The sequence below is a fragment of the Dama dama genome, chromosome 13 (genome assembly GCF_033118175.1).
Source record: "Dama dama isolate Ldn47 chromosome 13, ASM3311817v1, whole genome shotgun sequence".
In the NCBI taxonomy this organism is placed as follows: domain Eukaryota; kingdom Metazoa; phylum Chordata; class Mammalia; order Artiodactyla; family Cervidae; genus Dama; species Dama dama.
In genome coordinates, this window is record NC_083693.1 from 50,954,334 (window position 1) to 50,966,590 (window position 12,257).

Below are 12,257 nucleotides of genomic sequence, written 5' to 3' on the forward strand. Positions count from 1 at the left end.
GGCTAACGGCTGTTCCATTTCCTCCCAAGCTGAGTGACCAAGGTTTCTGCTGCAGGTGGAATCCTGGCTTGGCTCCAGTTATCAGACTCTTAGAACATGTGTCAAACATGAGTATATCCAGGAACACACCCATAAGGAGACAGTTAAGGGGGGGGCCCAGGAGGACTGGTGCCTGTGGACTGGGTCACCCTCAGTGTGCCTCTGGCGTGCTTGGCAGGGAGGCAGAGAAAAATAATGGAAGAAGGGGCAAAAAGGAAAAATCAGGAAACTGGTGGTAGAAAATGACAAGAGGGATGGAATAGATGAGATACAGGAGTATGAATGAGGAAAACTAAAGTGTGGCCTTTCAAAGGCTTGTAATTCAGTCTGTAGCAGCGAGGCAAACGTGTAAAATGTGCTTTTTGTGTAGTGCAGCATTGAATTGTGTTATGAAGAAAATCTGATTTTTATAGTCGTCTTTGACTCTCCAGGTAAATATGCGTAAACTCAGAGTATTAGAGAAACAGGCAGGTAAAATACTAAGAACAGAAACAAACTTAGGTACAGACAGAATTCTGATACAGACAGAATAAGTTTCACAAAAAAGTTCAGGTACATGTCTCAACTCTATTGAAGGTTTAACTTTTCCTACTGATTGAAATTACCAGAATTCAGTAAGCCAGTGCTTAGACAGGCTTTATGTTCTGCTGATATGTTTGCTTCACTGATATTTATCTTTTTGTTCCCAGTAATGTCCAGCAGTGTGCTTCACACAAAGCAGCTGCTTAATAAATATTTGTTAAAAGAATGAATAAGGGACTTCCCTGGTGATCCAGTGACTAAGAAGCCTCCTGCCAGTGTAGGGGACACATGTTCAATCCCTAGTCCAGGAAGATGCCACATGCCGTGGAGCAGCTAAGCCTGTGCTTCGCAGCTACTGAGCCTGCACTCTGTAACAAGAGAAGCTACTGCAATGAGAAGTTCATGCCCCACAACCAGAGAGTAGCCCCTTCTGGCCACAGCTAGAGAAAGCCTATGCAGCAGCAGTGAAGACCCAGCACAGACAGAAATAAATACATGAAAGTTTAAAAAGAATGAATGAAAGACCAGTATCTATTTTACTAGGATTTGATTTATATTACAAAATAAGTAAAATTTGGCATTTTCCCCTCATTTTCTCATGTTGTTACTTATGTCAGCCTAATTTTCCTTCATTCACACCACGAAGACTCTAGCAGAGCTTCTGAAGATGAACATCAAATATTAGTTTTTCTGTATCCAAATGTGAATTCTCTTGCATGTTGCATAGCTCAGTGTATAGAGTGGAGCCTATTTGGTTTCTCTAAGAATATCCTCTCATGATATGAGAATAGAACTGTCCACTTCACAGAACACTGGTTGACACACCACACAGAAACAGGCTGAGAGAGGTGGAGAAATAACAGGTGACAAAAGTCTCAGAAATCAGATGGACTTTAGTATCACTTACCTTCATAGTTTCTGTTTATATTCTTATGGCTACACATAAGTAGGAGGGAAGGTGGAAAGCTAAAATTCCCCCTGGTAAGGAGGAGTGCTTAGATTTTTATTTCAAGTTAACTATTAAAGCAAGTTAAGTATTAAAATATTAATCAAAGATAATCAAAAGGTAACTCTGAAGAACAGGTTAAGTTCAATAGAGAACTAGCATCCCAAGCCATCTCAGTGAGTTCAAATACAGAAGCCTGTCATTCCTCCTTTTGACCTCCAGGTGGTGCTGTTTACCCAGCCATGGCAAGGCGGTGGACAGCCCCATTTCCTTCCCTTAAGATTCAGAGTTGGGCTTTCATTTTTTCAAAATATTTTCCGTTTCCACAGATGTGTTCTTTTAAATGGCCAATAAATTTTTGTAACCACTGTTTGAAAATTTGCAAGATTATTGTGAATTGTGCTTCTTAGCTAAGAATTTTTTTTTTTTTTTTTTTAATGTCCAGGACACACCCAAAGTTAGGCCTTTACATTTGCTCCTTGGTCCTGTACCTTTTTTAGTTTTTTAGAACCCAGACTCAATCACAGACATTTGAGCTGCCAGTAGAAATCATCCAAGTCCCTTTAAACACTTAGGTAATTTAAAAATAGATTTCTCCTTCAGTTAAGGCACCTCAACTCCTTGGGCTTCTAAGTAAAGAACACCATCTTTACTTTATCCCCCAAAGCCAGGTTCCTAGCAGACTTGACCTGATTTTTTGGTGAGGGGGCACTTGTCAGACACCCAGAAATGTTTTGATGATTTGAGGGTCACCTTTCCAATGACACACTGCAGTCCAATCTAAATTCCTCAAAAAAAAAAAAAAAAGCAAAATCTTTCCTAGGGAAAAGACACTAGTGGTATCATGAACAGTTTCTTTCCATTTTAATAGATTTCAGTGGCAGGAATGGTGGGAATTTTGTTGTACAGTGTGGACATAGAATGGGACTGCAGTGGTATCAGTTTTACCATCGATAAGGTATGGAATTTTTAAGATTGACTTAAAAAATAACCTATTAACATGCTTTTCTTGTTCTCCGCCCCCCCTCCTTTTCTGTCACAAGGGGTTTGTAAACAAACTGGATGAATTTATTCAATGGTTAAATGAAGCCATGGAAACCACTGAAAATTGGACACCTCCTAAAGCAGAGACGGATGGCCTAAAACTGTACCTGGAGACACACTTGGTAAGCCAGACTGTGTTGCTCTTAATGTTAGTTAGGGAAGAATTTTAATGTGGTCCTTGTTTGTTTATGGAGAATGTCGATTTTACTTATCAGAAGTCATTATATGCCAATAAGCCAAATTTTAATGGGGTAAATTACAGAAGCTGAAAATTTACAGGCATTTCAAGTAATACTATGAAATCTAAATCCTCCGTATTTCAAGCTGTTTTTTCAAAACTTTTCCCAGAAAGGTAAGTAATTATTTTAAAAAATATCTTAGAAAATTTTACTAGACCCTTGCTCTCTAAAGTGATGACTGAAGTTTTTCTTCTTCTTAAAAAAATAAATGAAAGGTCATTTTGATGACCATTCTAAGCTTTCTAGAATTCTTGTAAAATTAATGAACCTCTCATTATCAAGAGGGTCTACTTTATCTGTTCTACACTGGGTTATTTTAATAAAATATTTAAAATGATGATCTCCATCATTTTTGCTGCTATGTGGGTTTTTCAGCATATAATTAATACAACTGTCATTTCTCTTGTCCCTGTGCACACGGAAAGCCATGGAGAGAAAGTAGAAAACACTTGGATGAATATGCTTCTGAATATGTTAGAAGCAAGAATTATAGACTGGGGGACATTTGATGAACCTCATGAGGTTTTTACTGAATGCTTCAAATGGCCGATATCAATTATGAAGGGGTGGAAACCAAGTAGCGGAGTGTGATAAAGCATGAAGAAAAAGCACGTTGTCAGAGGAAATGAAAATTCAAGCTTTCAGGATCTCATCTTTATTCCTTTCACCGATAGCATAAAATTGACAAAGGCAATGAACACGAATTCTTGGGTACCCAGCTGTGGGGCTGATTCTCTGCCCCTCTCACACACTCAGAATTTGGATTGAATACACATTGTGTGGGAGTCCTGCATGTATGTGAGTTCACGGGGTTCCGGAACCACTCCCTGTGATACTAAGTGCATGGAGGAGAGAGAGAAGGGAGAGAGAAGGAAAGAAGAGGGGAGAGAGAGCAGGGGTGTTTTAGTTCTTTAGTGTTTGTGTTTTGCAGTGTGTTTTATATCATTGCAAGAAAAGCAGGAAGAACAGCCTCAAAATCCTATTGCTACAGGTAAATATCCTGTGGATGATTTTTTTAAAAACTCACAAAACTATGTGGTAGAGGCTGAGTATATTGTTTCCATTTTTAGAGACCTGGGTTGATGATGTGTAAAAATGCCACTGACCCTAACTACCTCTCTTGTACATGGGTTTTTAAATACTACCCTTAGTATTCAAATCCCTGTTGAGTAGAGCCTTGCTTTTTTTTTTTTTTAAAGAGGGCATTTCATAATAGCAAGATAAAGATATTCACTGCTTTATAATGTAAATTGTATTAATTAGGATGTCAACTTTTCACTGGCATTGTTCTGACAGAAATTCTAATCTGTGTTTAAACAGGAGTATATGAACTTTATTTCACATTAAATGTGCTGTCTTAATTTCTCTTGATTTAATATTTTATGGAAAACACAGATTTCATTTTTGAGGTCCCAGAGGGCATGAGGACACAAGGGGCACTTTAACTCTAGGTTATTTATTGAAAGCCAGGCAAGGAAAATATGAACCAAGGTCTCTCCTCTCTTTGGGAGCTGAATGACCTGACCTCTTTTTAAGCAGTATGTACTCCTCTTCTCAAATCCATATTGCAGAATTATTCACTTAGCACCCCTGTGTTGGCCTCTGTCTCATTCTAGCCCAACACCATCCACTAGAACTTTCTGTGATGATGGAACATTCTATACTGCACTTCCATTGTGGGAGCCAGTAACCACACCTATCTACTGAGCGCTTGAAATGTGGCCAGAGTAACTGAGGAAATGAATTGTTAATTCTAATGAACTTACATTTGATTTTAAATTGCCACATGTGGCCTGTGTCCACTGGATTCTGGTCTTGTAAATTGCAGAGCTCTTTATAGACCATAATAACTTGCAGGTATCCAGTACCGGCTTCAAAATGACATTCCCGCCTAAAATATAGAAACTATTTCTCTTTGCTATGGATTCTACAGCAAACAGTCCTTCTTAAAATGTCTGTCTATCTCTTAAAGAATAACCTTGTTTCCACCTGACGATCAACACTTTTTTGAATGATTTTTTCCACTATCATGTCTGTATTAGTTGCAAGAGATAACATAGGAACATCATCATCACCTTTGCAAATAGTGAGGGACTATAATCTCAGATTTGTTCCTGTTGTTAAATCACAATCTTAGGAACTGAAATTAGGAGTAATTTTGTTTTAACAGTTACTGAAGACCTAGTGTGTATGGATTGCCATTGAGTGATGCTAAGACATTGAGTTATTGAGTTATTGAGTCACTCTTTTACTGCATGCTGTGTTTGTGAATCTAGATACAGCCTGTCATTTAAACATCTTTCATGCAAACTCTGTGTTACTCTGTCTTTCTGGGCACAATGTCTACCTACATAGCTCCTGAGCAATATTGTCATTTATATTTTTTATTGTACTTTTTTTTACTATAGTGCTGAGTTAATATTATTATTATTCTCAAAAGTAGGTGAAAAAAAAATCTACCTTTCCATAAAGAAAGTATACAATTAAATCTAGAGATTTATATTTCTTAGTTCACCCTATATAAGTCTTTGCTGCTTCTTAGTGAGTGGGCAAGAGGTATTTTCAAGAGTATCTAGTATGTGGAGTTAGCTACATGATGAACATCTCTATAGAGTCTATAATTCAATGTTAAACCAACGGATGTGAAAGCCTCTGGGTCCCATGTCTTCCCTGATTTAATAATGTGATAGAATTGTTGGCACCCTGCAACGTTTATTATAAAGAAAAGCAAATAAACAATAACAAAAGTTGTACATTTATATTTTGATACTTAATTCAATTATTTTCCATGACAGTAACCAAGGGTTTTTACCAACACAAATCAATTAAAGCTTCACAATACCTTTATGAGAGATATGAAGGAGCTTTATTCTAACTGTAAGAAATACTGTGAAATTGCAATGATACATCAATGATTTTCCATGATAATTAATCATCTGCTTGCAACCTGGCTGTTCCTTCAAAAATACAATTCATGTCTTTTTAGAAAATGACATTTTCAGGAAAATGTCAGTCTGGAAAGGTATTTTGCAAATATTGAGCACATTGGATGACCCTTTTTAAAAACTACTTTTACAGTGGCACTGTATACATGTGTTCTTGAATGGATTTCCTTCTTCACCTCTGTCCACTTTTTTAAACAGCTTCATTGAGGTATAATTTTGACATCCTAAATTGCATATATTCAAACATTTTTACAAGTTTTGACAAATTGACAAATGTATTCACCCATGAAACTGTCACTACAATCAAGACAGGCAACATATCTATCACCTCCAAAAGCTTCCTCCTGCCCCTTTGTAATTGCTCCCTCCCTGCCCTCGCAGACTTTTCTTCATCCCTAAGTAGTCATGAGCCTTTAGTTTAGTTTGTACTTTCCAGATTTTGCACAAGTGCAATCAAGCTATATGTTCTCTCTCTCTCTTTTTTTCCTTTTTTGGTCTGGTTTCTTTCACCCAGCGTACTTACTTTGATTTTGTATGTTTCAACTGTTCGTTTTTTTTTTTTTTATTAGTTGGAGGCTAATTACTTCACAACATTTCAGTGGGTTTTGTCATACACAATTGTTCGTTTTTATTGCTGAATGATATTCCTTTGTGTAGATATAATACAATTTGTTTATCCATTCACCTGATGGCAGACACTTAGGTCATTTCCCTCACTACCATTTTTATTGTCTAAAGAAGCAAAAGTCACCCTACGTTTAAGAAGAAGCATCATAAATAATTTTTCCCTTCAAAAGGATTTTTATTATCTTCAGTTAGACTACTGAGAAGCAAAACAGGAGAGCAGGACAGTAATTTTTTCCTCAGAGATTACAGTCCATGTCCATTTGCTGAAAAGACAACTTTCATTTCCTAAATAGTGTTTATCCATGCCTAACTCACCAAATGGCACCCCATCATATGCAATCAATTGCAGGAAAACAAAGCAGAAATTGGTTTTTGTTTTTTTAAACCTGTAGCCAGAGTATCCAGTAGGAGAAGGCAAAGTCAAACTGACACCAGACATCTGTACAGTAATTAGGAAAAAGAGCCAAGCCCAAAGGCCTGGTTTAAACTTGGGAGATAAATTTGCACAGGCAGTGCTGTGTCAGCTTGGGCAAACATTAACCAACCACATAGAAAAAGCCTTGGAAAAACAACATTCTTAATTCATTTTGATAAATGAGAAAACATGGCGGGGGGGGGACGATGATGATGAGTCCATATGTATTAAGCACCTATGAGTGCCAGGCAGTTATTTACATGTTAGGAATACATGATGAATGAGTTTCACATCTTTCTTCCAGGGATTTGTAATCTAAGGGAGATGACCATAGATTAAATGTAGTCATCTATAGACCCATAAATGATGAATGTAATATAATTTTGAGCAGTAAACTTCTTGTGAGATAAGCCAAGTACTGTTCAGAGCATAGTGTGAAGTTTTATTGCTCTTCCTCAGAGTAGGGAAGGCTCAGAGATGTAATTTGATGTAGTCCTCACAGGCCATATATAATTTCTTGGATAAAGAGGGGAGGTGAGGAGATGGGGGTAAATTTTATGGGCAAGCAGTGGTCATGTATGGATGTGAGAGCTGGACTATGAAGAAAGCTGAGTGCCAAAAAATTGATGCTTTTGGACTATGGTGTTGGAGAAGACTCTTGAGAGTCCCTTGGCCTGCAAGGAGATCCAACCAGTCCATCCTGAAGATCAGTCCTGGGTGTTCATTGGAAGGACTGATGTTGAAGTTGAAACTCCAGTACTTTGGCCACCTCATGCGAAGAGTTGACTCATTGGAAAAGACCCTGATGCTGGGAGGGATTGGGGGCAGGAGGAGAAGGGGACAATGGAGGATGAGATGGTTGGATGGCATCGCTGACTCAATGGACATGAGTTTGAGTAAGCTCCGGGAGTTGGTGATGGACAGGGAGGCCTGGTGTGCTGTGATTCATGGGGTCACAAAGAGTCGGACACGACTGAGTGACTGAACTGAACTGAACTGAAGGGAGGTAGGGTGAGCTATTTGATGTGACTGAGGCTAGGTTGTGTCTTGCAGGTTAGGGCTGGGTGGTAAAAGAGATTAAATGTCCTTTGAGTGGATTGAACTTTTTTCTGTGGGCAATGGGTATCCAAGGATATTCACTGGATACTTTTTTCTGTGGGCAATTCAAAGAAGGTTTGATTTTATTTTAAAGCAGGAGAGTGACAAGAATCAACTGTAAATTCCATGGGGAAAGTCTCTGCTTGCCATGAATTAACTGGATAAGTCGATGGATTAAATGAGAGAATAACAATGGACATAATGGAAAGTGAATTTGAGTATAGCATTTGAGGGTCTTCCCTGGTAACTCAGGTGGTAAAGAATCTGCTTGCAATGCAGGAGACCTGGGTTTGATCCCTGGGTCAGGAAGATTCCCTGGAGGAGGGAAAGCTGCCCACTCCAGTATTCTTGCCTGGAGAGTTCTGTGGACAGAGAACCCTGACGGGCTACAGTCCATGGGGTCGCAAAGAGTCGTACCATGACTGAGTGACTAACTCACACACATGTAGCATTTGAAGGATGTGCTAGTACTGGCACCCTGGTATCAGATTTTTTTAAATGTAAGTTTTTTTTTTTTTTTTTGAGTAACTAATACATGGATAGAACACAGAATTCTAAAGGTAAATAAAGGAAGGAAGTAAAAAGGCATGCCTTCCACCTATGTCCACTCCTGTGCCCCTCAGCCACCACCTCTACCAGTTCTCTTCCTGAGGTGACCTTGTTTCTTTGTATTCTTTCAGAGTTATTCCTGGTATTTGAAAACAAAGGCATATGTATAATTAACTTTGTCCTTTTAATTTATATTAGCAATAATTCAAAATCAGTAAATATATATCTACTGCATCCTTTTGAATCGGTGCACAGTGTTCCATTTATGAATATGCCATCGCTTATTGATGAAAGCGTAAGTTGTTTGCAGTCTTTTTCTATTATAAACAGCACTTCAGTGAGTATCCTTGGATACTCATTATCTTGCATAGTATTGGCTTATCTTTAAAATAAATACCTTTCATGTGAAACTTCTGGGTCAAAGGTTATACATATTTAAATTTTTCATGTATTGTAAAATTGTCCTTGACAGAGATAGTGCCAGTTTATACTCAGCAATGCATGAGAAAGCCTATTTCTGCACATCTTTACTATTAGACCATGTTATCAGATAGGTTGATCTTTGTTCCTTTGATAAATGTCATCTCATTGTATTTTAGTTTTTATTTCTTGTATTTAGGTAGTGTTGAGTACCGCTTTTTATTTTTAGAAGTCATTTGTATTTCTTTTCTGAGAACTGTATGCTCATATTCTTAATGTACTTTTCTGCTGGGTCATTGGCCTTTTGCTTTGGAATTTGTGAGAGCTTTGTGTATATTAAGGAAATGAGTCCCTTGTTTTTGACATGAAAGAAAATGTTTTTAAAAGAAACTATTTTGGGGGTTCTGTTCTAAAAGAACATGGATATCTCAGCCGTTTGAGGAATCCACAGTTAGGCAGGACTGAAGGCCAGGCTGATAAGTATGTAAAAGCTCTCTAACCCTGGCAAAAGCGTGTTTGGTTTCCAGCACTGAAAAGGCCAGTATGTGCTAGAGACTTTGCTTCCTTAGTCATGGATGGAACAAGCCTAAGATTAGGGAGGCTGTTGTTGAGTGAGAGGATTAAACGAGGTCTGAGCAATGAGAGGAATGGAGAGGAAGTGGACAGGGTTAGGCAGGAGATGGATAAGAATAGAGGGGATAGATTAGAAAGGGGGTGAATTAGAAAGAGATGTCAGCAGAAAAATATCTCTTCACTTTTTGATGCTGTTGTCTGGTCAGAAGTCTTATTACCAGCATCTGGTTTGTCTTCTGTAGTCTCCCCTGATGCTACCAATGCCCTTGGGATTAGCACAGGAAGGTCTGCTGCCCCACGGCAGACAGAAATCTGACCAAGACTTCAGTGTATTGAAGGGTCTGGAAACTGATTGAAAGCTTCTCTGTGTATGGGGTGGGATTGAAGCTCCAGGGCTATTCTAGGGGTTTGTGAAATCAGGGAATGTGAACATTACCAGAAGTATTCACATGGAAAAAGAGGGGACATTACTAGAACTCAGCAATTACTGGGGGCATTTGCTTAAGGCGGAGGAAACTGTCTTTCATCCAGCTGTTGTAATTATGGAACTCAAGTTACAGGAAAACATTAAGTTATACTCACTGGAAAAATTTAACCTATGTAAAGACCATGAACTTAAAAGTAGAAAGCCTTACACTTTCTGGATAACCAACACAAACAGTTTATTCTATATCTTTCTGGACCTTTTTACATAAAAGTGCAGACATTTTAAAGATTTTTCTCTCATTGTGCATACTGTTCACTGATTGTTTTTGTATCTCAATATATCTCAGACATCCTTCTGTCAGAACACAAAAATCTGCACATTTTAGCTGCTCCTTAGTATTTGTGTGGATTCACTACACTTCTCTTAACCACTCCTGTAATTATGGCTGTTTCTGCTGCCCCTTTGTTGACGCTTTGGATGATACTGCAGTGCGCATTCACGTTGTTGTGAGGCCAGCCGAGCGCTTCCTCCCTGTCCCCTCGTCTGTCTGCGGCAGAGCTGCTGTCTACCTGAGTTGCTGCTACAGACAGATAGCAACAGCAGCAGCCGTTCAGGGTCCCGCGTAATGAGAGTCTACCATGTTTTCGGAAAAGCTTTTGCTCCAGTTCCTAAAAAGTCAATAGGGCCCTGTTTGTGTGTGTGTAGCTTTGAATTTGCGTTTGTAGGGGGTAGTTTTTAAAGCTCCCTTTCCAGAACCTTGTTCATTTTAGAAGTGGTCCTTGCAATTTGAAGCGTCTTCCTCAAGGGGGCACAGACACACCAAAAGCCTGCAGATAGTATTTTTGTATTGGTGCAGAATGGTCTGAAAACTTTCCCTTAATCCTTATTGTGTCATTACCCTAAGCACTTACAAAAGCAGATTGAATCAAACTAATAATGTGACCAGCTAACAAAACCTCAATACAGATGTTTTCATGCACTTACCATTTATATTTAGGTCTTTATGTTATATCATTTTAAATTAAATCATATTTTTTATTTGTATCATAAGAAAAACATCATACTTCTCACAGGGCTTTTAGTCATGCCAGAAAATTTCCCAAAATACATTCAACTGTTTTTCTTTAGCTTGCTCTTCCATGTCCACCTGTGTTCCACTTTTCATTGTTTGAAGTTAAGGAATGACAGGCTTTCCATTTCTCACTTCCTGGTGCCCGCCTCTCCCTGCCTACCCTCCTCTGCTGAGATGATAGGCAGCTCTGGCCCAAAAAAGTTGAGCTTCACAAGACCAGCAGCTACCACATGCCTGTCCTCTTCAGTTAATAAGAGACCGTCGACAGACTTCAAAAGCCTGAGCTGTGTGAGTTTGGCTGCCACCCCACTCAGCCTCACGGAGCAGGGCTGGTGGCCTTGTAGGAGCTTTGAAGTTCTATATGCTTGTCCCCCTTGATTCCTTTCAGTTTAAGGTTTAAGGTGAGTAGCTGAGAGTTTAGTAGCATCACTTCTCTTTGGGGGGTTTGAGGTACTCAACTTACAGCCTTGAGTTTCTTCCTTTGGTAGCTTGTAGAAGAAAGATCTGTCGGGGATTTATAGCACGCAGGCATTTTGAGGTTGATGCGTGGGGACAGGAGGCTCGTGTGAGAGTCCTGGACCACATCCTTTTGCTCATATAACTAATTCTGTGCATCTGGGAGACAAATGGTCTTGTCTTCCCTTTGAATTGTTCAAAGTACCTGGGGATGTACTTTTTGCCTGACTCAGTTTAAGGACTCTTGTTCCCATCATTTTGAAAATTGCTGTCACTTACACATTTTCCTGATTTATTACTTTATTCTTTTTTTTTCAGATGTGATGACTATTTTAAAATAGAATGACAGAGAATAACTGGATTTATTGAGCGCTTGTTGTTTAGGGTGGCGGTATGCTAAACGTTGAAAGAAAGTTTGCAGACTGCATTGTACTATGAGGGTTTCTGCGTGGACTGAAGATCTCTGTATGGAGAAGAGCCAGTGGGTGACCTAACTCATTTAAGCCAGGGTGCTGTCACCCACCATCTGTCTCCCTATGTAGACCTGTGTGCAGATCTTACTTACCTACTGTGTCACATGGAATTTTGGAATCTTGAAACAATTCACCTGGCATAAATGATATTAAGATAAAAGTTTCAGGCCTGAATAGATCTTTAGCCAGAAAAATGCCTGTCATGTCTCCTGAAGGCGTTGTGAAGATCACATAAGCCTGTTGTTTGCATTTCAGGACTGTCATGCACACCCTTTGGAGACCTGAGAACAGGTGTGAGTTGCTCAGGTGTCCCTAGAGAGGTTGAATTTCTCCCTAGCTTCCCTGCCTGAATGATTCGCCTCTGACTTGAGAGATGGCTTGTGTCTTTTTGGTGTCTCCTCTGACACCCTGT

At 39.1% G+C, this 12,257-nt stretch overlaps 1 protein-coding gene across 2 annotated transcripts in view; it reads left to right on the plus strand.

Moving 5' to 3' along the window:
- AKAP6 (A-kinase anchoring protein 6) overlaps positions 1 to 12,257 on the plus strand; it is a 588,857-nt gene that overhangs the window by 336,218 nt on the left and 240,382 nt on the right. For both annotated transcript variants that reach the window (XM_061159147.1, XM_061159148.1), the window contains one exon: positions 2,551 to 2,673. In XM_061159147.1, coding sequence (XP_061015130.1) covers positions 2,551 to 2,673 — 123 coding nt within the window. The remainder of the gene's footprint in view (positions 1 to 2,550; positions 2,674 to 12,257) is intronic.